General features: G+C 33.5%; 2 protein-coding genes across 3 annotated transcripts in view; one reads left to right on the top strand and one right to left on the bottom strand.

The window, feature by feature from the left end:
- The first annotated feature begins 2,515 nt into the window (after nucleotides 1–2,515).
- LOC100255669 (uncharacterized) lies at nucleotides 2,516–7,674 on the top strand. Its single transcript, XM_002274878.4, has 4 exons — nucleotides 2,516–2,846; nucleotides 5,693–5,786; nucleotides 5,886–5,990; nucleotides 7,267–7,674. Exons 1-4 carry the CDS (start codon nucleotides 2,704–2,706, stop codon nucleotides 7,534–7,536), a joined length of 612 nt encoding a protein of 203 aa, XP_002274914.1. The 5' UTR covers nucleotides 2,516–2,703; the 3' UTR covers nucleotides 7,537–7,674.
- A 4,519-nt stretch (nucleotides 7,675–12,193) lies between these two features.
- The window catches only part of LOC100250492 (DNA gyrase subunit A, chloroplastic/mitochondrial), an 88,099-nt gene continuing 74,261 nt past the window's right edge, over nucleotides 12,194–26,031 (bottom strand). Inside the window, exons 18-27 of one of the 2 annotated variants that reach the window (XM_010660695.3) lie at nucleotides 20,762–20,887; nucleotides 20,459–20,616; nucleotides 19,794–19,875; nucleotides 19,533–19,697; nucleotides 19,345–19,446; nucleotides 16,948–17,084; nucleotides 14,927–15,047; nucleotides 14,772–14,826; nucleotides 14,573–14,669; nucleotides 12,194–12,553 (exon numbers count right to left, since the gene is read on the bottom strand). In XM_010660695.3, coding sequence (XP_010658997.1) covers nucleotides 12,442–12,553; nucleotides 14,573–14,669; nucleotides 14,772–14,826; nucleotides 14,927–15,047; nucleotides 16,948–17,084; nucleotides 19,345–19,446; nucleotides 19,533–19,697; nucleotides 19,794–19,875; nucleotides 20,459–20,616; nucleotides 20,762–20,887 — 1,155 coding nt within the window. In that variant the 3' untranslated portion in view covers nucleotides 12,194–12,441. Of the gene's footprint in view, nucleotides 12,554–14,572; nucleotides 14,673–14,771; nucleotides 14,827–14,926; nucleotides 15,048–16,947; nucleotides 17,085–19,344; nucleotides 19,447–19,532; nucleotides 19,698–19,793; nucleotides 19,876–20,458; nucleotides 20,617–20,761; nucleotides 20,888–26,031 lie in introns of both variants that reach the window. The other variant, XM_002271638.5, reaches the window with a different exon arrangement.

Genomic DNA, 26,031 nt, shown 5'->3' with positions numbered 1-26,031 from the left:
AATCCTCAAGAAAAGAATCAAAAGAAGATCCAACGTCTCAAATCAAAGTAAGTCCAATATCATGTTTGACTCAACGAGGCTTCAAAAGAGGGGGGAAAAGTTAAGAAAAGAATAAAACTAAATCAAGCAAGGCTTGAAAACAGTTGAACATAAATTTAAACAAGATGAACTAGCATATATTAAACACCCAAAGAGATCAAAATGAAGAAAATGATAATAGAATCCAAAAATGAAGAGAAGATACCCAAAATCAAGCCATAGATTTCTCAATATACACAACCCATATAATCACCATCTCAAGAATCAATAAATACATGAAAAAAGGACTAAAAATAATCTCAAGAAAATGGAATCAAGAAGAACTTATCAAAAATCTCATCTCAAGTGAAACACTTGGCTTATAGTAAGAACCAAACTTGTTCTCTAAGTCAAGCCTTCTTCCCATTTCTTCAATGTTCTTTTTTTCTTCTCTCTCCAAATTTTGGTAGAGTTTTCCCTCAAAAACCAAGAGAGCTACTAAAAAATAGACCCAAGACCCATATTTATAGGCCAAGGGAGAGTGATGATTTTCACACATCATCTCTACCTAAGCCTAAATTCTTCTTCCAAACTCTCCCAAATTAAAGCCTAACCAAAGAGACTTAAAGCCCGAAGTTTAGACCCATAAAAACTCTCCTAAAACTAGCCTAACAACCCAAAAAAGGGAAAAAAGAAAGTTGGGCAAGGAAAAGGGCAAAAAAAAGGGGTTAAAAGGCCAATTTTATGTAAACAAAGCCCTATATGAGCTTCAAACGTGTTCAAACTTTGGGGACTCCTAAGGTGTTATTAAAGTCACACTATATATGAATCCAAAACTCCTCATAAAAGATCTCCAAAAAGTGGCTCAAAAATCAATAACAAAGTCAATTAGTAAATGAACCACCAAGAAGTACAAGAATAATTGAGCAAAAGGGGGATCCTACATGCGTACCAAGTAAGAGCATATAAGACACTAAGATGATAAATAAACATGTGCTACGAGGAAAAAATGGATGGTCTACAAATGAGTTATGTTGTGTTGAAGTAAGAAATAATGAAAATTATTCAACTCAAATATCATTCGTTTGATAATAGTGTTAAAATGATCTTATATGAACACAATCCATTCCACATGTTTAATAAATAGATTTAGGTTGTGTATGAATGGACATAGATAACTCATTAGTACAATTCCACATTGTTAAACTTGTTAATGTGATTATAAGTCATTAACATATTAACATAGTTTTAATTATTTAAAATTTATTATTTCAAAATACTTTTTAGTTACTTTAATTTTAAAAAATCAATAAAAAAAACAAGAAGTGCCTACAAATCAAACTTTAATTATTTAATTTTAACTATAATATAAAATGTAAATTAAAATTTCAATTTGACACTTGTTTATTATTTTAATTATAAAATATTTTTAATCTTTATAATGAAATATAAAAATATTATTTAATTATTTACTTCTTTGAACTATATATTATTTATAACTAAAAGATATTTTATTTTTAACTTTTTAAATATATAAAATTAATAATTTATATGGTTAAATGAATCATAAATGCATTGTGTAATGAATAGGTCAATTTTTCATGATTAATTAATGGGTTAAACATAGTATTAACAAATTGAGACATAAACATAATCATTTTGACATTATTAAGTAAACTAGTTAAAACAGATTTAGTAGCAAACTCAAATATAATCCTTTTATTAAATTGGTTATCCGAATTGACATGGTCATGATCATGTCATTGTCAAGTTATCATGTTGTATCAAAATTGTTTGTTGCCCCTACAACAAATAGATCTATTGACTATTTTCTTTGGTGAGAGTCAATGATTTTGAAATAAAAAATAATCTTTTTTCCAATATTTTTTCTCATTTCAAAATAGCATACCATATAGAAACATTTATCCACTGATAATAGAATTTTTAAAAAAAATTAAACAACTCATCGATAGTTATTCATTGGTTGTGAGATGTTATTCATGATATATAATATATCATGCTAATTTCTAATTATTTATGCTAATTTATTATGTTACTTTTTATTATTATTATTATTATTATTATCAACACAATAATAATATTAAAATAATAATAATAATAATAATAATAATAATAAGTAGGAATGATAATGGGGATGAGTTTTTTTAGGTACTTGAACAAATTTAAAATTTAAATAAATAGGTTTGAGATTTTAAAAAAAAAAAAAAAAACCCTCGGGGATGGGTTCAAGGCAGGTTTGGATGTTGCCTTGTCCCACCTCGTCCCATCTCTATTATATATAAAATTAATTTTAAAAATTAATTTTATTTTATTTTTATTTTCTTATTTTTAATATATAAATAATAATAATAATATTTTTCAATAAAATAAGTTATAAAAAATAATAATAATTTAATTATTTATAAAATATATTTATTTTAATATAATTAAAAAAATTAAAAAAAGTTAAATGGAGCTTCTTGTATCTGCTGGTTCCACCCTATTTAATTTTTTTTAATTGGACGAGGATGAGAATTATTTTTACTGAACAGAGGGTGTTGGGATGGGGCGAACCCTCCCGAATCCATCGGATGTCTTCCTAATAATAATAATAATAATAATAAAATACTCAAACTTGGACGGGCGCAGGGTGTAAGAGAGGAGAAGTGGAGGTGGGAGGTGAAAATGGAAGATTTTGAGAAGAAGGTGAAAATCACAGAGGCTATGGACATCGAAAACGGCGCTGATTCCTCCAAAACCCTCCAATTGCTTCGTAGGTTTCTACAAATTCAACAGCGCCGAGCCCAAGCTTATGCAAACATGAGAAGGTACCCCCTCACTTCTTCCTCTTCTCCATTTTCCTCTGTTTGGTTCCAAGGAAACATATAATATCTCTCCTGAGTTTCCGGATTTTAATTATTTTCATTTCCTTTCCCCTTACTTTTTCTCACCAACCAAACGGAGCCCAACAATGGGGGGATAATTATTTCCTGCCTTTTCCCTCTCTCTGTTGTCTCCGGGAAAACCACAATTTACTGGAATAATTTTCCGAATTTTTTAACAAAACAACCAGACCCTTTTGCAGAATTGGGTGAATTTCTTTAGGGTCTTTGTGAATACACCAGGGGACGGTTGGGATGATTTGCTGTGGACTGTTAAACTCCCGTAGAGGCAGTGAATTAGGTTTTGAGCATGCTCAAATTAATTATTTCAATCACCTTTCTATTGAATTTTATACTGCAGATTGTTATATACGCTCAATTCATATGGGCACTGTTCCGTCTTGGCCGGCATTGCATTGTCTTGAAGTTTATTTAATATGAATCTCTTGTAAATTCTCATTTGATATTTCGTGTATCTAAATAAAGCATTGAATTGTGGATGGATGCGAGTCTAAAATCTCAACTGATTATGGCTTTGGCTTCTTGCTGCCTTTATGATTGATTTTCCTTAAATTCTTTACCCAACTTTTCTAAACAAAACACTAATACAATGTTTGGCTTCTGGAGAGTACTAAGGAAGGAAAGAAAAAAGTTAAGGAAAATGATTTTTTCATATTTAGTTTATCATTGAGAATGTGAAAGAAAATCAAATATAATTAAAAACTTATACATTTATAGATTATTTATATTGAAGACGAAAAATAAGTGAATTGAGTTTAAAGAAGCATTTAAAAATAATTTATCAACTTTAAATCTATTTTTCATTTCTATTTTCTTTCCTTTACATTTTCCTTCAAATTTTTCTAGAACCAAATATAAGGTAAAATTTGACTTGTTCCCGATTAATGAATAGTTAATATCTAACCATTGTCTTAATGAAGGATGTATTTTCTTCCTAGTTTGTTTCTTCCAATTTGAGGAGCTATGGAAAGCATACCTTCTTCAGGTGTTATCTACATCATACTTGGGTGATGGTTAGGACTAGAGTCCTTGTTCCGTTATTTTCTTACATTCTCTTGGTCCAATTCCATAAGTTTCTATCCCATTTGCCTCAGCATAATATGTTTTCTTTGGGGGTTTTATTTTCACTTTTAAAAGGAAGTATTCATCAATTTCATGTACAAATTGAATGATGGTTTCCATGTGTATTTGACATCATTATGAGTTGGGTTTGTTAATTTCTGGTTTTCTAATGAAGTACCAAATGTGTATTAGATACTTGGTGTTAATTTTTTTCCCAATTCCATCACTTGTAAGTATTGTTTCACTCATATGAAGCCTTTAAAGGGCTTTTCTCTGAAAAAGAAAAAAAAACCACAAGTGCAGCTCTCCCAAATATTGGAAGGGATTCTAGCATTGACAAATCAACACCATCAAAGCTCCCAAATAAAGGGCTTTTATCTCTTTATACTTCTTACTTACTTTGTCAATTAGTTTTCATTAAACATTGCTCAAATTGTGCTATGTGAGAATAATTTATTTTTGGGTTTAAGCCTTGTATTACTTGTACGCTTGTCACACATCAAAAATATGTCAATAATGTAACGGTAGTACAACATAAAGAGAATAAGAACATATTTAATTAATTTAAGCATCCCATTGATGACATTATCTTCTCAAATTCTACTTCCTGTTTCCCACCCTTCTGAAACTTTGATATACACTTCCATTGCATATGAAAGGAAAAACATCCAGAGCTATGAGGTATCCTTGTATCTTAGTTCTTGAAGATAGTTGATGTTGGGTAACATGCAAAATCTTCTTTGCAAAACTAACTCTTTGATTCTATAGGCCCAACATCCTCAAAAATTATTTTGCATAATTGGTTTACCTCAGCAGGTTTTGACCCAAGACCCATACCCTGCCTTGAGGTCTTTGTAGGATGGAAGAAGAAAATTAACTCCTCCAAAAATAGCGCAAAATGACGTTATATCAGGATAAAATGGTGGCTAAATTGAACAGATTGAAGAGGTTTCTAACTTCTATGCAAGCTATAAAGACGGGCATTATCCTATTGCCATTTTCTTATTAACACTTGCTCCTTAAAAGTGTTCTGCACCATGTTTGACACCACTGGTAGGCACATGACGTGAGGGAACTGGATGTATGCCTCTCAGATCATTACCATCTCTGTCTCCAGTAAAATTGAATAGTTATCTGGTGTTTCTTTCTTGCATCACTGTTAATATACAGAGACAAAAATAGCATTAAAAAGTGCAGGGTTTGTGGCTCTTGCATTTTTGTTAAAAGCCAAGATGTTTTGGTAGCACTAAGTCCTGAACAGCCTGAATTCTACTTGTTTTGTGTTTAGCTGGGAATAATATTTTTTGAGTTTCCACAACTAGTTCAGTATCTTGAAGCTGTACTGTATTCTGTTTGTTTCTAAAAGTTAATCTTGACCATTGTCATATTATCAAAGACCCAAAATAAAGCAAGCTTAAACCCCTATTTGGTTCCATAGGAAGCATATCTGCATATTATGTCTCTTTTGTGCTTAAATCCTTGAAAACATATCTTGATAACTCCATAAAAGCCTACTTGGTTTTCTAGGTGACAGGAAAATATGTTACCTACATCAGTTTAAATCAAGTTCCTGAACATTGCCCTTCAACGAGTATGGTTTCTAAATGATTTTAAACAGAGAAAAAAACAAAGCATTTTTCATGTGCCAGTAGACACTATCAAAATGAAGCAGGATTCTGGTACTTATTTGTTATATTTTGTCCTGGCAGGGGGTTTGCAGACTATATGGTTTCTGGAGGGGAGTCAGCTTACCAACAGCTTTGCAATGAGATCACAGTAGAGTTCAATGAATGCTCAAAACAAGTACAACACATGCTTATAGTATCAGTTTTCTGATTTTTATTCTTTTTTTTAAGAAAAAGAAATTGTTTTCTATCTGTCGTGTTTCCTGCATTACCACAGGTCCTTGAAATGGAATCTCTATTTTTGGACCCTGATTATGGTCGAGATGATCTAGCACATCTGCTTAGATCTGTTCAAAATCAGGAAAAGCAGAAATTACATCTGGTATGTCTCCCTACTTCAGATAATTCTTTCATGCGAAGTCCATTGGGGTGCCTAGCATTGTTTTATTTTTGCTAAATTGGTTGTCTGAAACATCCATGTCTCACTTGATTATGGTTTCAATTTTCAAAGTTTATCACTTATTTTTTTCCATTTTTTTCCCTAAATATTCATCATATTGGATTTTGGTTGATGTTGGATTTGGATTGTGATTTCCGTTAACCAATTATAGATAGGTTGGATTTGGATTTGGTTTTGGTTTGTCATCAGTAAGATGTATCCTGAGAACTAGTGAGGTGTTGATGACACAAAGTCGTACCTTGAGCTTTTGGGTGATTCCTCAAATGCTAATTCTTTTCTCGTATCACCTGTATGCACTATATTGCCCTTGTGCAATAACAAGATTTATTAGAGGATATGTGGATTTTCTATCATCATGCAAGGCTTTGAATTGTAATTGAAGGGACAGCATCTATTTGCCCATTACTGCACTTTTTTGAATATATGGTTGCCACAAGACTCCTCTTTTCCATCAAATTCCCCAAAAGCCCATTTCTCAACCATCAAGCTCCACACTTGGACAGAGAGGGAGTTGTGAATACATGAGAGCACACATATAAAAGAAGGGGAGAAGAGAACTGCTTTGCATGCCGAATATCCTTGGACAAGAATATGATTTAATAAATAAACAACATAATATTAGGAAAAGAAAATCTGTGTCATAGTATTATAAATATTTTTTTTTAATCTTTGAGATGATTGTATTTATAGGCTTTATTTATTGTTGGAGTTATTTTAGTTTCTCTCTTACTTTTCTAAAACAGGTTCCAAGTACTTGGTTAATACTCCATGTTGAGACTTAGGCTTAGTGTGTGAAATTACTATCATGTCCTTTGCCCTGTTTGGTTCTGATTTCTGGGTGTGATGGAAGAGTTTTGGGCTCAATGTCATCAATGTGCTAAACTGTATGCATTATCTAACTTTTTCATTTGAGGGGCCAACTGTGCTTCAAGTTTATTAAATATGTAGTTGCAGCTCTGGTAAAAAAAGTTGCTCAATCATGAAGGTTGTTACCTCTACAAACTTAGATACTGACATTTTTCTGCATTTTGGATCAGCATAAGGATTATTTGATGGAATGTTTTTATTTTCATTTAATCTCTTCTTCACAACCAGCCTTGATATAATATACGGCATTATGAAATAATACTTCTGATTTTGGTGCAAAAAGACTGCTAGTGCTTGCTTTTCCTGACAAATTTATCTACTTGTTTCAAAGACGGCAACAATTCAACTGTTGAAGAAGGCAGGTCGCCCTTCAGAACGGTTGGTCAGCCATGAGAAGTGCAAATTTAAGAATCCAGAAGGGCATGAATGTGTGCATGTCCATGAGATAACAGAAGCTGCTGGAACTGAAGAGGCGGAGGCAGATGCTGAGTATGATAATGCTCTCAATGAAGCAATTAGAGGTGTGCAGGATGCTGTGACCACCATAAATGATCATTTAGAGGAAATAAAATATGAAATTGCAGCCCTTGAAGCTGAGTGACTCCAACTTCCATAAAGATGTAACAAAAAATTGGAAGAGGTAATGTAAGATGGATATTAGGACTATTGAAAGGTTGGTGTTTATAATCTAGATGTTTGATCGTTTAGTGAAATGTACATTCCTTCTTATTTGCTGTTAGCTTTTTCTTTATTCTATAGGATAATGCCTACAGAAAGTGGGGTTAACCCAATTGAGATGATGAAATTAGTATGATTCAGAGGTCCTCTTCACCAGCTTCACTCTCTCTGTTATAATCTTTGTCATGTTTGCATAGAAAATGAATGATTTTATTTTATTCTCACCATATTAAGTGGGGAAAAAAGGGAGCTTGACCATAGTATTCATTTGCTCTCATGTTTCTTCAAGTGATATTTGTTGAAGGGAAAGTATATTTGCATCCACCAAAATTTTAGTTGCATCAATCCTTTTTAATGAATTTTGAAGCCATAAATGCCCCTTATTGAAATACTTAAACTACACTTAAGCACAAAAATACATACATATCCCTTTTCCTTTGTCCATTCTTTCTCTTCTAATCTCTTTGTAACCTTTACAAAATTTAGCAAGAGAGTTGTGTTTCTCATCAATGGATAAGTAAATAATCATCTCTAATAATTGTACAAGTGTGGAGGTATGTTTTTTTTGTAAATTTTTTTGCATTTCTTATTTCATTTTTGGAGTTAAAAAAAAAGAGGTATCATGAATGGTGTTCAGAGTCACAAGGCCAAATGTTTTACAATTGTCTAATATTGTACTTTAAGATATCTTAAGAATGTTCATAAGTGTACTTTTGGATACTCTTATTGGTGTCTAGAACTCTACCTTTGGACATTCCATATGCGTCCAAACCTATAGTTATGAACACTCAAAGGATGTCTAAAGGTACCATTTCAAACACCTATAAGCATGTTCATCACTATACAGAACAACATTTTTTTATCTAAAAAATAATTAATTTTATTAATTTTTTAATATAGGATGATGCATCTATACTAGAAGCTTTGATGATGATAGACTACAGAACTGTCTTCACAACGGATATCATCCATTATAGTAGAAAAGCATTGATCGAATGGGTTTGAGCAATCGATACAAGGAATGGAATGGTTGTTATAATTAGTAAAGGGGATATGGGGGCACTTTGTGGACAAAAACCTAGAACTATTTTTACTTGTAAAAGAATTAGAGTATATAGAAGTTCATCGAATATGAGAGTAAAAAGAAAAGGAAAATGGATAGGAAAAAAGAAATGTGAGTATCCATTTACTATTAAGGATGTGAAGTTGTCAATTGGTTGTGATTAGGTATTGGTTTAAATGTGGAAGACAAAATCACATTGAAGCACACTATCTCGGAGGGCATTTTTTTGTTAGTCATTTAAGTAAAAAAGAAATGAGTATGCTAGTTGAAATGCTACAAAGCAACATTAAGTCGAAAGAGATATTGAATCATTTGAAGCAAAGGGATGAGCCGAATTGTAACACGTTCAAGATAATATAAAATGCAAAATATAAAAATAAAATAAAGTAAATGAATATGGTAGGATTACAAATGTAACAATTGATGCACAAGCTAATGGAGATGAACTACATTGAATGACATAGAAGGGATGAACAAAATGATTACGTTAGAGACTACTTGCTCACACACCTATCATCCATTGATTTATTACAAGCATCTCCAATGATGTTGATCATGGTTTAACATCAACAAAGTAGACATTTATTATTTCATTTGCATTTCATGGGGTGAAAAAGAGGATAACTACATCTGAGTCCTATAAAATTTGAGTTTGATGGATGAAGACTTCATTCTAAGAGTAGTTGTCACCGATAGGGAACTTGCTCTGATGAATGCATTACATAATGTGTTCTCAATCTCCTCACATCTTTTTTGTAGTTGATTCATATTAAAAAATATTCTTACAAACTGCAAGATATAGTTTGAGTCAAAGGTAAGGTGAGAGACTTTTATTATCATATGCAATGTTTCTGCTTGTTGAAACTAAAAAGACATATGAGTACTATCTTAATGCCTTTGAGAGACAACCAAAGGTACACAAAAGTAACTAAATGCCGTAAAGTTCAATAGTTATTTCCATATAAAGAGAAGTTTGTAGCAACTTGAGCAGATGAAGTCATACGTTTCAGTTTGTATAATAATTTATAATCATTTATAACCATTTTTTTTCCGCATAATGTTTTTAAGATCTTATATATCGAGTTAAACTATTCTTCAATATAACATAAGACTAAAAGTTCATATGCCAAGTGGAAGGGACAATTAGGCACATCTCAAGGTGATTTTGAGAGTTTTTAAAATCAAAATCCAAGCCATGTGATTTTACGAGTTCTTCAGTCAAAATCCATAGTATGTTAGAGTTATTACACACTAAAATAAAGGCATCATTTCAAATGAGTCTAATCAGTGTCTAACACAATAGGAAAAGCCATTTGTTTAGTGAATTAAGAGAAAGTATTTCCAAAATTGCACTAAGTATTCTAGTTGATGAAGGAAAAAAGATTTGAAAATGTTAAGAGTGAATGAACCCACAAATTTGTACATATGAGATCTCGTTCTATAAGACTGAAGGTTGACCAATCCCTTCATCACCAATAGACACTCATAGGAGAAAACTTGATTTGGTTCCTATTAAACACCAATATATAGGGGAGATGGGTTATGAAACTATTATGGAACACCTCCATGAGTGATTCTTTAGAACTAATCTAATGGGTAGGCAACAAATGCTAAAGAGGGTGATAGAAATATTTACTCTAGAAATCTCACATCTATAATACCCCATAAGAAAAGGTAAAGTTGAAAAAAGGACTAACATCTTTAAAAAATAATGGTTTGTCTACTAATAGGGATCCGTCCTCATTCGAGTATGTGAAGACAACATGGGATGAGAAATTGACTATCGGTACTACATCATCAAAACAAAAGAGAAGGCCAAGGATGCAATCAGACAATCACGTAGGACTAGTGACCTAATTTTTGCATTTGCAGAATCTAGTATTGTTCATGTAAAAGATGTGGTAGCATACAATAATTGTGGATATCGAGCTATAGCTTTTGCTTTAGGCATTGGTGAGGATGGTTGGCCATGGGTTAAGCAAGACATGTTAAGGGTCTAATACACTTAAATGTACTCTTTATACTTGCAAGTATAATAAATTTAGTCAAATTAATCAAAATTCCATGGCATGTCCGATTCTGAAGGATCGGACCTCTTTAGAATATCCGGCCAACCAAATTTGAACAACTTAAGGATATCCAATTTTATATGTATGGACTTTGTCTAATCTTTTAATATCAGACATACATATTATCATGGTCTAGAGTTCTAGTTAAGGACCAAACTTTGCTACAGTGCTTGACCTTTGAGGTCACAACACAATATGAGGGTGATTTTTTTTTCTTTTTTCTATTATACTTTTTCACTATTTCTTGCTTATAAAGACTTCTCCATTTTTTTAAATATAAAAAAACGTAACAAATAAACCCTAAAAGATATACATGTAGTATGTTTTATGGATTCAAATAAAATGGTATAAAAAAAAAATTAGAATTGACTATGAACATACCATGAATGGTCTTCTAACATCAAAAGAGCTTCAAAGAAGAAGATTTTCTCCTAGAGTTTATGGTTTGAAAGAAATAGATTGAGAGAAAAAGGAAAAAGAAAATAAGCTTAAGAAGAGAAAATTGAGAAGGATGTTTTGGGTATTTTTAAAATTATAAGATTGATGTACTAGTTTTAAATTTTTAAGTAAATGTATAAATAAGGCACATACAAAAAGAGTTTAAATAGATGCAAATATAATTTCCCACTGTCCAATGACTAAAAAATTGGCATCCTAGTTTAGACCTTATTCCTTGTTAGCCCGAGCAAGAGACCACTTTGGGATTGAGCCTCTGCTTGCTGTGATAAGATACCTATGGAAATTGTATATCATCTTTTTATCCAAGAGGGTTCAACTGTATCCAAAGTCCAGAGCACCAAGTTCCTTATCATCTCATTGATTTTGAGAAAATTTTCATGCAAAGCTAGGGAATGGGAGAGGACATATGAGGATATAAAGATTGGACAAAATGAGATTGAAACCTAATTTTGCTTGTCTTTATGGTTACAAGTACCAGTCCTGTGGTGAGCATAATGCAGCGAGCATAAGGAACAAGATCTTACCTCAGACCATTTTCAGGCAATGACACCCTTTGACGTTGTTTTTCGATCAGCTCTTTTTATGAAGGGGGAAAATTGACAAGAAGTAAATACTGAACTGATCAGGTTCATTTCCTCTATGCTCATGGAAAAGAGATATAACATTAAAAGAAAAAAAAGAAAAAAGATGATTAACTACAATGGAGCCATTAGTTTTTTCCATGGCTTGACAAGTTGCAGCCTTCACTTCCCTTGTCTATGCTTTGTACAGGGCAGGGACTGGAAGTGGGCAGATTACTTTGTCCAGTAGAGATTGTCTACGTTTCTGCATTCCATGCCTAATGAAAAACACTTCTGCACCTGTAAAGGAAGACAAACATGATTCATGCAACACTGACAAGTTAAAGATGAAAGCATATATCCAATAAGTAGTAAACAAAGCGAGGATGTTCTATGATTTAAGTTATAGCTCTAAATCAAGCCAAATGGTGGAATTAAAAATAATTTACTTAGGGATAAAGTTCTAGTGTTGCAAATCTTGATTGGAGCGACAAAAAAGTTACAAGCATAGTTACAGCAAATACTTCCTCTTGGTTCTTTCTTTACACTGTTGTCACATATCTTCATATGTGAGTTTAGTGTCATCAACAAAACTGATCACTCCTAACGTAAGGTGTGTTGCTGTAGCGTGTGTTGATTGCTACGAGTCTCGGCATCTCAAAATGGCAAGAACTCTTTTACTGTGTAACAGCAACAGCTTCTTCGTCATCAGTCTCTGTTTCTGTTGCTGACATTAATGAAGCTGACTGAATCTTTCCAGCATACTCCAGCCGCATTAGAATTACTCCCCTAAATATTATAAAGTGAAAAGAAGTCAACTTCAAGGCAATACCAAGGAAAGTCATGAAAAAAATCATGTTAACAAATCATGACACGAGTATGTTGCAGAAGAAATATTAAATGAATATAGAAACTATAGATTCCAACGAAGACACTATAGTTCGAATAATTTCAATGGGTAGATAGGCAAATCATCAGCAATTTGATATTGCTTGCTTCAAAATTATAATCCTATTTCTACAAACAAAATTCCCAGTCTCAATTTAACACAGTGAGCTGGTTTCAGAGTCTGAACACCACTCAATAAGGGAAAGATGGAAGAAAAAAAAGAAAAATGACAAAAACACAATTCTCAGGCTTTTAGAACACTAAGAAATAATAATTAATCAGAAACTATATGTGATGCTTCTTGATCTTCTCTAGTACAAAGAACAAGATGGGAAATACACATGCAGGGACATTCAAGCTATGCTTGAAGCGTAGAAATGTTTCTTTTGATGCTATTTTTTACAAGGAACTTTATATTGATCAAAATTTTAGTACCATATTTAAAGATAAATGGCAGAATACAACCAACCCATTTGTGTTCGGGAAAACAAGAAGGAATCCATTTAAGGTCACAATAATCAAAGGTCACCAAGGGATGTTCTTAACTAGGAAGTGTCAAAACAATTCCTTTTCTTGTTTATAATTATCAAAATTTGATGAGCAAGATATTTAGCATGCACCATATGGCATGGAGGGTTATCTAGATTAGAGGTGAGCCTGGAAAAACATAATTCTTACATGAATTTTACAAGTATTGCCCAGTTACCATGATTTTTTGACACAAGCTTTTTTGGTTAGAGAGGACCAAATGGGTGCCTTCCTGGACTTATGGGGCAATGCCAGGAGTAGGGTCCCCATAGGTGGACACCACTCTTACTATTCCTTGGTTGACATAAGAAGCTTCAGGACCTTTGAGGATAAATGCAGATCTGCAGAATCACTGTGGGATCCGGTATTCTCTCCTCCTTGGGCCTTTGTCTCTTTAATGATTCATGGGAATTCAGTGAGCATGATCAGTTTGGACAAAAGATTTGCAAGCTCCTCAAGCAAGAGGCTTGTGGGGATCTGTTCATAAGTGGAAACTCCCTCCAGCAGATTACCTCAAGCCTAATTTTGATGGCTGCTTGTTGGTAGTCTAGGACATCCTGGATTGGAGATGTATTTAATGACCATACCAGTTAGGTGGTTAAGGCCTTCTCCAAGTATGTTGGGGAGTAGTTGGCTATTGAGGCTGAGATCCTTGCTTCGTTATAAGGCATGAACCATACAAGCAAATAATGAATATAGCTTATGGGAAGTGAGGCCCATGGGAATTAGATTCTAGGGTGCACAATACAATCAATTTAGTTGGGGCTTTGAGGTTTTCCTCCTGAATACCTTGAAGGGTAAATCCCTAAAAATAAGTTGGCTAGACAAGGAGAAGCCTCTAATTTTTGGCAGGGCCTCTAATTTTTGGCAGGGATATTTTACCACCCTGAGTAGGTTTAACTTTTCAATGTTCTAGTGTGCTGATGTTCCCTCTTTGAAGGATAACTCATCCTTCTTCTGTACTGCTATTTTCATTTTCTATAAATAACTCTTTGTTCAACATAGTTGAACCTCTTCAAGCTATATAATAGTTGGTGATTCATGATATTACAAGTCATGCATTTTCAACAGCTGAATTGGAGACTTTCGTACAAAAGTATTGATGTTTTTTTCCACACCAAGCAACTCTAAATACTCAGGTCATTGTTTACTACCATACCACAGTAGCATCATGACATTCATTGTCAATGTCTTCTGAGCATCGTTAAGATATCCAGGCAGCCCATTTGAGACCAAGCAACAAACTCATATCACAAAGATCAGCAAATATAACCCCATAGCCTACCATACCTATTCAGCCTAAAAAGAATTTTCAGAAGAGGATAAGAAGTTACTCATTGCCAAATGTTTCAAAATTTAAATGAACCAAGAATTTATCCTAATTCAATTTACCTTGCAAACCGTGACTGTATAGAAATATCCCAAACTTTAATTCTATTAATGGTCCCACTTTGGCTCACTAGAACTACTTGTTCATCACTTTCACCATCTTCTGCAAAATAAATTCAGGAGCATTGTTATTAAGTATATGAGCAAAATGAGTACATAATGTCACCAAACTACCTTCAAGTAACTCAGTACATAATATTACCTGTCAGTGAAAACCCAACCACAAACACTGCTGCCAAGTGATCTTCTGCGGAAAACTAAAATACAGCAAAAAGAAAAGGTCAGGCAAACAAAGCAAAATGGACAGCAGGAGATCTCATTTAATTCATGAATAAGCCGATCTAATATAAAAAATACCTTGTAACCTATTAAACCAACTCTATTCAAAGGTGACAAGCGAAATCTACTCAGAGGAACCCGCTTTCCCAGACCGCTCTCAGACACAAACAGTAACCATGGACCATTGAGGTTCCTAGCACTGTGCGAAGGAAAAAACAAAGAAGAATAAGAAGAAAATGCTTGCCAAATTTATCATGGAGATATTACTTTGAAGATAAATATATAGAACTTGATGAAGATCAGAATAGGAAAGTTTTAAAGATGCAATCCCCTAAAAAACAGGAAAGGTCGATGTCATTCAGTACAATTAACACAATACTCTCTTACTGTATAGCTAGTCTTGAGTGAAGAGGATCAATCAGAAAAAGGGTTACCAACCTTCAGAAAATTGGACAGAGAGTAGTGCATAAGTATTTCAAACTGGATCATGTGGTGTTATCATGAACTAGAACTTACAACCATAAACTGTACCAAACGATCACTTTCAGTACTATAATACTAATGCCTGGAACAAGACTGCAATATGAGGGCCAAAACACAAGGTTCAATACATAATTCTGATATGATGCATATAGCCAGAGGAATAGTTTAGCACTTATTCGATCTTACTCTAGCAACTATGCAGGGAACCATTTATTTAGGGTAGACAAAGGACCAGATTTGGATCGGCTCATATAAGACCATCCAAAAGTGGCTGACACAATTCTGATAAATTAATTATAAGATTAAAACCCCAACCTGTTCACACAGTTTTTATAATGAGGAAGCTCATTAGTCCTGCTTTACATGAGATTGGAAAACCAGAGATGTGACCATTCTCCAAGATCCATGTATCACATAAACTCGGGACTCAAAACCTGGGACCTCCCATTCTTGACATGGAGTGCCATCCAATTGGGCTGCCCATAGAGGCTATTTAAATAGAATATTATTAAAATAGTTATCAACATAAAATATTAAAACCTCAAATTGGGTTAGAAGTCTCTGGATTTTAACCTTGAACCATAATCAAGTCAGATTTTTTATTTTGATAATACATCCATATACATAGATGAGGTAGCATCCAGAAAGCTCAAACCCACAAAAAGCATTCCGATTCAAAAGATTATTAGGAAAATGGTCCCCCTACAACAAGAGACGTTATCAGCCTGCTAAAATCAGAAAATTCCAACAAACAACAGTTTTATTTGTTTTTTTATTTATATTTTTATTTTTCCTCCAGACAGTCTATGGGCTTGGTCACCCCTACCCCCAGCAAATATATCAACTCAGAAGTGAGATATGCAGCCTAGGAATTAAATATAGATGGTGAAAAAGAAACTGATTGTCCCAAATACAGAAATCTCAATAGAAATAATTGTTATCTCATTCCCATGAGGAATGAGGACAGAAATTAGTAGCAGCACATGGGAATTCTATGTAAAACCTTTGGAAAGTGTTAATAAAGATAATATTATATAATTATGAACAAAAAAAATTGTTATCTATGAGTATTACATAATAAACATGTTGTACATAGAATGCAAAAATGTGCATGCTAGGCAGCATATAATAAATGCTTACAAGTACTAATATCACATTATTTAATTATTAGTATTCAGGACATCATACAATGATTCAAGTACAATCTATGCAGATACTAGGATGTAATGAAATTAACTTGATACCACAAGGAATGCACAGGTCTTCCCCTTTATGTCTTTATATTTTCTTTTTCAGTGAATTTTGGTTTCATGAATTTTTCAAAAGGTCTTCCCGGTAGATTTTATATGCTTTAGCATTATATTTTACCATGTCAAGATGAAAAATTGCTCATAACCCACCATGTATTTGGACATAATGTGATTTTATGATTACCAGGTATTATCAGACTGATACTCATATTGCAAAATCAGCAAATTCCACTTGATTTTTTGTCGAAACAATAACAGAGGTCTATTTATAGTAGACCATCCAATATCAGGAATATTTACTTAAATATAACCATTCTAATCAGTAGAACATATGGCAAACATCCAAAATAATGGTTAGGAAATTACCGGCTCTGGCGGTCTTCCAATGCCTTCTCCAAGTCTTTCCGAATTGCTGCTGGTATTATGTCCATGCTTGCCATCTTATCCCCTTGTTTCAATCTCATGGCAATGGACCCCCTAGTATTTCTTCCTAGAGCTCGAATCTGAGTCCACAGCAACCATGGAAGTAAAGGAGAAAACTGAGAACTATGAATACAAATCTTCTGTATACAATTCACAGAATATTGCTACATCATGAAATTAGACCCAGAATAATATAGAGTTTAAAACTCATGAAATTAGACCCAGAATAATATAGAGTTTAAAAGTCAAACAAAGGAATTGAGCCAAAAATATTTGTAACAGGGATACATAGAACAGAATCTTCTTTTTCTCTATCAAAACAAGAACACAAATTAATAAGCAAACACTTAAAATGTAAATATACTTTAATAAAATTAACAAAATTTATACCATTAAAGATTTATGATTAAGAGTTTGTTTGAGAGTGATTCTGGTTAAAGTGTTGTTATCTGTAGTGTTTTTTATGGTAGCGCTTCCATTAGAAACATTTTTAAAAAGAATTGTTTAGTATTTGAATAGAAACTAAAAAAAAGTGTTTTGATAGTGTTTTTGATATGACAAAAAAGTGCTTTTTGAAAGAATTACCTATCAAATGATTGTTTAGGAATTGATTAAGTGATTATTCAGATATTTAAAAGTGATTTTAAAAAATTTACCAAACACCTAATTTTTTAATGTGCTTCCAAGCATTAGGAAGCATTTTTAACCCCTTTCAAAATCACTTCTAAACGAGCTCTAAATATACAAACCCTTGGTGCATATTACTTATTTACCTACTTATCTATTTCTCATGCAACAAAAGAACAGTTCAGACACCCTTTGTAGAGGTAAGGATCAAAATATCAAAAAATACTGAAATATTGGCAGTTGGATTTTAAGAAAATATTGAATGGAAATTAAAAAAAAAATATATTGATGAGATTGAAATTGATCAAAACCCATAGAAATATTGAAAAAAAGTCCAAGAAATGATAAAATAAGCAATAATACACATTGAAGTTGTTTTATTGAAGAAAAATATCTATGCATGATTAAATTTGAAATATGTGACAGTAATATATAGAATTTGAAAACACAACTAAATGTTTATCTATCTAGATTGGATGTATTTAAGGATATAAGATAAATGATGATATATGTATAATTATTATTTTTTTTGTTTAAAAATATTTATAATTTTATTTCCAAGTATACATTTCTCTTATATGTAATTATTATACAAAAGACATAAAAAAATACTCATAAAAAATATTACCATAATGATTTCTATATTTTCAATAATCGATTAAATGGAATTTGAAAAATAGATAATTAAAATTAATATATTTGCTAAAATTTTATTTTAATATTTAATTTTTTTATATGAATACGTAAAAAATCCATATAAACAATATGCATGCATAATTTAATATTTGGTGATAATCATTGTTTTTTTTTGGGACAACAGGGAAATATCAATGATAAAGCTAAAAAGTCATCAAAACTTGGTCCAACCAAGTTTTTGCTCCAAATTTCATGTCGACCTCCTCTGAAACACCAATATTTCACCAAAATTCAGGCAAAAAATCCTGATTTCTGCATCATTTTGTAGAGGTTCTTCCATTTCATAGTGCAGAAATTTGAGGGAGAAAAAAAAACACTTCTATTTCTCTATTTTTCGAATTGATTATAGTACCAATATTTATACATGAATGGCTAAGACCATTGGATACCTTAGAAAAGAAATTTAATATTTGATTTTAGGAGAGAAAGCCTCTTATAAAATCAGGGAATAAGTTAGAATTGGAAATACAATTGCACCACAAGTGTGACACAACTGTTAACACAGATTTATACTATGGATTTCCACACATAGAAGAACATTACTCAAGTGCATTTTATATGGCACCTTCCAATAGATTTAAAGAAGCATAACTATCTTACTCAAGAAGCTTAAAGGTACATTATTTTTCTTTTCCAGGTGATCATTTAATTAGCTTTTTTTTGCCAAATGATCATTCAATTACAAATCTTTCCATATATTCTTGTTTCCTATATACTATTGGCAATTGATCTACACAAATTTCTAATATATTTCTCTTTTTGTTCTTGCACTTGACTTTTGTTTGATACAGAAAATTCTTAACCTTTGGATACAAAAACATGGATTACAAGAAACAAATACTTCTAAAACAAAAATAAATAAGTGCGTGAAGGCATTTTCTTTTCTATTCCTATTTATTTTTCATTTTCTGTCTCTTAGCCCATGTTACAGCTATTACTCGATTCCTGCCAACATGGTCAACGTTTGAACAGAATTTCCCACTTATTAATGGAATGGAAAGAAATTAGTGAACTTACAATCTCACAGGAACTCAAAATAACCATTCCATTCTGTGAAGCCATGGCCACAAGGTCATCATTGGTACAGCAACGGACCCATTTGAGCTCATCACCAGGAACCTGTCAAGTCATTGAAGTCTAAAGGGACCATTCTTTTTTTTTTTTTCAAAAGAAAACTGCTCATTAAGAAAAAGAGAGGTACAAACCAATTGAATTGCTATGATTCCTGTTGATCGGATTGAGGAGAAAAAATTCAATGATACTTTCTTGATGTATCCATTCATTGTAAGCATCAGTAGAAACTGATCTTCAGCAAACTCACTCACAGGAATTATGGAAGTTATTCTCTCACCATCAGATAAACATAAGATCTGGCATGAGAATGAGAATTATAACAACCTTCTTAAGCAGTTAGAGCAGAAGACAAAACAAAAAATATAAAATAAAACAAAATAAATGGTGGATACCTGAACCAGTGGTGTGCCTGCAGCAGTTCGGGTGCATTCTGGAATTTTATATGCACGAGCTGAGTGCACTATTCCCCTATCACTGAATGGCAGTTTTTGTTCATCAGGCCAAAATAAAAGATAACAGATGAGGTAGAAATGACAATGTCCATTATGTTATCAACCACAATCTAAAGCATAATTGGCAAAGATAGCTATATCTTAGAAATGGAATAAGATGGGAACTGAAGCCCCATGCAAACTGTATTTAAATGAATATCAACAAAAACTTGGTGGTTCTTCAAGAGGTAGACAAACAAGGTAACTAGTTGACTGTTGGGCTTCCCTATAATAAAACTTCAATACCATTCATCTTATTTTGGTACTGTCAAGAACTATATTACTTAACATAAAGGAGAAATAAATATATAGAAGCTTTCTGGTCATACCAAGGTCGAAAACACACACAAAGTCAAAATCCTTAATTAGCATTTTCAACAGTTACAAACCACACACACACACACACAGTGATTGGAAAGCATTTCAGGTGGGGGAGAGGAAAGAGGAAGTTACCTATCAAAAGAAAAAAAAAAGAAAAAGTGGAAAAAGAAATAAAATGAGTCATCATAATCAAATTGCAAAAGGGAAAATATTGGAATTTGAAATTCAAACCAGATTAAAGATACCTGAAATACAGGACATAGTCATGTGCATGACAAACAATGAAGTCTGACATTGCATCATTCACTCTCAATTTCCCAACAGATTTACCAATTGTTCCACGATTTTGGAGATTGAAGGTATTAGGTTTCATCCGCTTGACATAACCTTTTTCACTAACAGCCTGAAAATTGTATGCAAAAAAATGGGATCAATCATCAGTTCCCTGAGTCCGATGAAAAAACAGATAGTATCAATCTAATGTTTAAACTTTAAAGAAAAACAAAGATACAAATATAATGAATTATAACACTGGCCCAGTTGTGTACCAGTAGCATTTCTTCATTTGGTATAACATCCACATCTTCAAGTTGACCACTATCAGTGTCCTCCAACATTGAACGCCTCGGAGTGGAAAACCTGTTCTTCAGCTCAATTGCTTCTTGTTCGATTAGCTAGTAACAAAAATTAAAATTAAAATAAATAAAAAACATTAGAAGAAGATAAAGATGATCTCAAAAGCAAAGTTGAGAGGTAAGAGATGTTTTGGAATCAAAAGATCTAGGAAAAATATTTTTGTTATGGTAAAGTAAGGAAATGATTAAAAAGAGCATCTAACAAAAATAACCAAAAGGGGGGCACCCCCAAGTTCAGAGGAGGCATGCAAAGGAAGCTAAAACAGACAAAGAGAAGCAAAAACCACACCCACAAACAGCCTGCGGTCTAGAGTCCAACTAATCAAAGAAATACAGTAAACAAGGAAAAAGGACAATCATGAAAAGGCTGACGAGACAATCTAAAAGGGCACAAAGAGGTCTTTAATATAAGCCCAGTCTTGTATTAAAGTCCATTCTTGCTATATATTTTTATTACATTTTAATATATATATATATATGTGTGTGTGTGTGTGTGTGTGTGTGTGTGTGTGTGTGTGTATGCGCGCGCACGTATGTGTACATGTTGTAAAAATAGATTTAATACAAATCAAGGGTAGAATAAAAATGAGGAAATAGCATCAATTGTCGAGTGAGAATGAGGAAATAGAAAAATTTGTGGCAAGATCAGCTTAGGCAATGTTGGATTCTTTTGGAGTATTCTGTGATCAATGAATAGCTATCAAATTAAAACTTTATAAAACAGCCATTAGGCAAGCGGTGGAAGTCAAGAAACATGGGCATAAAATGAGTGGATGTTGACATGGATAAGTGGCAAAACAAGGAAACAGCAATATCAACACATCACTGAGAAGTAAAGGTACTAGCAGACATGAATGTTCATGTGCAATGCAAATTCATAACTGCACTGAGACGAGAGACTGGCTTTATTTAAATTAAAGGCGTCACAAAACCAACATAAATCAAAAAATTTGTAGTACAAGCTCCCTAGAAAATGCATGATGGCCTAAGGTTGAGTAGAAGATATGTAGCTAAATCCATATGACAGACCTGATGGCCAGTATGCCTCAAGAAAGGAAAAAGGCAATGAAAGGATCTGTCTATATGAAGAATTTTTTCAGACAGATCCTTTCATTGCCTTTTTCCTTTCTTGAGGCATACTGGCCATCAGGTCTGTCATATGGATTTAGCTACATATCTTCTACTCAACCTTAGGCCATCATTGCCAACCTTCCACTACTACAATCAATTCTTTGAAAAAATACACAGGCTATATGAAGAATTTCCAACTGGGAAATATTTGTGATTGAATCTTTTTTCCTTGTTAATCAGGTTGCCTGATTTTTTAATTTTTTTTTTACTTTTTTTTTTGTGGGGTAAATAGAGATGTCCTAGGCTAAAAATTAGCTCCTCCCTTTTTTCTGACTTCCTACAATTTGTACATATTTGGTGTAATTCTATTGAAAACATACAAGGGAGAAAGTATCAAAACCCTAAATAATCAACATGGTATCAGAGCAGGAAAATTAACTTTGCTGATATCCATCTTCCCACCATAGAGCCTTTAGTGCTCAGTCATAGCTCAGCCTTCATTGCTCAACTGTAAGCTTGTTCAGTCTTCATTACTTAACAGAAATTTCGTTAACCACAGACCAGCATTTTGGCTGTTATTTGTTGTTTTCCCAGACCAGCCTTAATTGCTGGTCAAGTTTAACTGAGTAGAGCTATATAAGGAAAAACAGCTGCCAGCTAGCCTATCCTAATTACATTCTGATCTCTAGGAGTACATTACAAATAAATCTACAATTAATTTTCATTTACAGCAGGAAATAACATAATCTTCACAAAAAAATCAGCATAATATCCTCAACACTCCCCCTCAAGCTGGTTCAAATATGTCTGTCATTCTTAGCTTGATGATTATGGGTTGAAATAATTATCTTGGAAGGCCTTTAGTGAAAAGGTTTGCTAATTGTTCTTTCATTGAGAATAAAGGAATACAAATCAGGCCACATCCAACTTTTCCTTAATGAAATGTCAATCTATCTCAACATGTTTTGTTCTATCATGTAGGATTGGGTTCTAAACTATGCTACTAGCTCCTTGATTGTCACAATACAGCCTCATTGACCCTCCATTAGCTATTTTGAGTCCCTTCATTAGAGACTTTAGCCACATTAGCTCACAAATTCCTTGTGCCATAGACCTGAATGCTACTTCCACACTTGATCTAGCCACAACTTGTTTTTTGCTTCTCCAAGTCACCAAATTCGCTCCAATAAAGGTACAATACCCAAAAGTAGATTTTCTATCAATTATAGTTTACCAATTTGCACCAAAGTAGGCTTCAACTTCTAGATGACATTAGTGAATAGAAGACCCTTCCCAATAAAGCCTCTTTAAATACCTCAATATCACCACTGCATTCATGTGTTCTTCATTTGGAGCATGCATAAATTGATTAACAATACTCATAGCAAATAGAATATCAGTTCTTGTGTGTGATAAATAAATTAACTTATCAACTAGCCTCTGATATCTTTCTTTATTAACTTCCTCTTAAAGATCACCATGGAGGAAAGCATTATTTACATCTAACTGGGGTAGTGGCCACTCCAAATTGGCTACAAGAGATAGGAGTACCCACACTGTATTCATCTTGGCCACTGGTGCAAATGTCTCTTGGTAGTCAATCTCATAGGTTTGAATAAACCCTTTTGCTTCCAATCTAGCTTTATATCTATCCATAATTACATTTGCTTTGAATTTTATTGTAAACAGCCATTTACAGACAATGTCTTATTGCCATGGGATAGTCCTACAAAATCCCAAGTCTGATTCTTGTGTAAGGCCATCATTTCTTCCATCACTACCTCTTTCCACTTTAGACTTTCTAAAGCATCCTGTATAGTCTTAGGAGTATTCACATTGCAAAAGTTAGTAGTAAAGGCCTTAAAGGATGAATTTAGTCTATGGTAAGAGACAAACATGGCAATGGGGTGTTGCGTACAAGACCTAACACTCTTTCTAAAGGCTATTGGCACATCAAGATTCAACTTATTGCTGAGAAAATAAAATTGTGACTCACCATAGTCCAGCTCCACCATGTTAGGATTAGAGGATTGGCAATGTTGAGGAAGATTTTCAGCCTCTATATTCCTTCTAGTGTACACCTGCAGTTGTGGTTGACTAAGAATAGTCACACTCTCCCCCTCACAATTAACACTAACATTTTTCTCAAACACACACTCCCTCTTTTGATTCTCTAGTAGCACCAATACACGACTCACAAGCAAGGGACTCTAGGGCATTGGCATAGGTAAAACATCACAAAATTGATCTTCCACTCTACTATCGCCCTGAAGAGAAGTTTGGTTAAAATATGATTTATCTTCAAAGAAAGGAACATCCATAGAAACAAAGTATTTCGAAGGAGGAGGATGGAAGCATTTATATCCTTTTTGTGTTAAATAATATCCAAGAAACACACATCTGGGGTCTAACTTGCTTCGATTATGACTGTGAACATGAATGAAAGCCTCACACCTAAAAACCTTAGGAGGAATGGGAGACCAAATAAAGTTGGAAATGGGATAAGATTGTTTAAGGGTATCAAGAGGAGTATTAAATTTTTACACTGGAATAGGCATCCTATTGATTAAGTATGAAGCTGTCAAAATTGCTTCACCCCAATATTGTTTTGGCACCCCCATTTGAAATATTAAGGCTCTCACCTTCGAGCAAATGACAACTTTTTCTCTCGGCTATTCCATTTTGTTTAGGTGTATCAACACATGATGATTGATGGGTAATCTCATTTTCCTCAAGGTAGATTCCCAATACTTTTGAGAAGTATTCCTTTCCATTGTCAATTTTAAGGATACACACTTTGGCTTGAAATTGCGTTAGAATCATTTTGTGGAAAACTTTCTAGGTCTTTTTAGTCTCAAATTTTTCTTTGACACAATAGACCCAACACACTATGGTATGGTCATCAATAGAGGTAACAAACCACCTAGCACCCATGACACTAGGAACACGTGAAGCCCCCTGTAAGTTGCCATGCACAAAAGCAAATGGGTTGGATTTCTCATAATTTTTTGTAGGAAAATGAGTTTGGTGGTGTTTAGCAAGGTCATAAGTTTCACACTGAAAAATAAGTGCCTACGAGGGGCTTCACATGATCTACAACCACCCTTTCTTTCATCTGAATAGACGATCGTCCACTTTACAAGATGAGGCTTATTCTCTAATCCTCCCCATCCCAAAGAAAGTCCCTTTGTATGTTCTCTAGTCTCAATCTTACCACTTGTGGCCCCTAAATCAATGATCGAGGGGTTTGATTTTAAGTTTGAAGTATGCAAGCCAGTAAGGAAGTTACTTATCTGTGCCAAATGAGATGAAGAGGTAGGATTAGAAGATATTTGTGTTCAACTCATAAACCCATATAAGTGCTCCAGTAGTTCCTTGGTGAAAAAGGGTTGTTCTAGATTCCTAGAGCTCCTAACAGCTTGATTCTTGATTCAGTCATGACTTCTAGGTTGTGTCCATTATTACTAGGAGATTTGGTTCCCTTTGCCCCACCCTTGAGGCTTTCCATGTAACTTCCAACATATGTCTCTTGTATGATGAGACTTGTGGCAATGATCAAACCACAATATATCTTTGTAACTAATCTTTTTGCCACTGCTTTGTTGCCTACTTATTAGGATTGTCTCAGTTTGATGATAACCAATCCTGAAGTTCCAGTGTTGAGGATGCGCATCATGATTGATAACCTACTCTTTTCCCTTCTAACCTCATTATACCTCTCAAACAAACGAAAGTGATTTTTCCCCAAGAATTTGACTACAAACCTGATCAAGCTCGAGATTTAGACTCACCCAAAAAAATCAAATATCCTCTCCTTTTCAAGTATCTGCTTGAACTTCACACTATCTTCTGGACATTTCCAATCATAGTCCTGATAGATATTTGACTCCTACCAAAGTTGATTAAGGGCATTATAGGAGGCTGTCACAGTTCTTTCTCCTTAGTGTCACAGACTTCATTTCTCAGATCATATAACTGAGTCATTATGCTAATCAGAGTAGGTAAGTGCCACTACTTCCTATATCTCTTTAGCTATAGAAAAGAACATATAACCTTGACTAACATCGAGCTCCATTGAGTTGATGACCCAGGCATTGAAACTTAGGTCTTGT

Source organism: Vitis vinifera, chromosome 13 (assembly GCF_030704535.1).
Source record: "Vitis vinifera cultivar Pinot Noir 40024 chromosome 13, ASM3070453v1".
In the NCBI taxonomy this organism is placed as follows: Eukaryota; Viridiplantae; Streptophyta; class Magnoliopsida; order Vitales; family Vitaceae; genus Vitis; species Vitis vinifera.
This window is presented reverse-complemented; position numbering and strand designations above follow the sequence as displayed.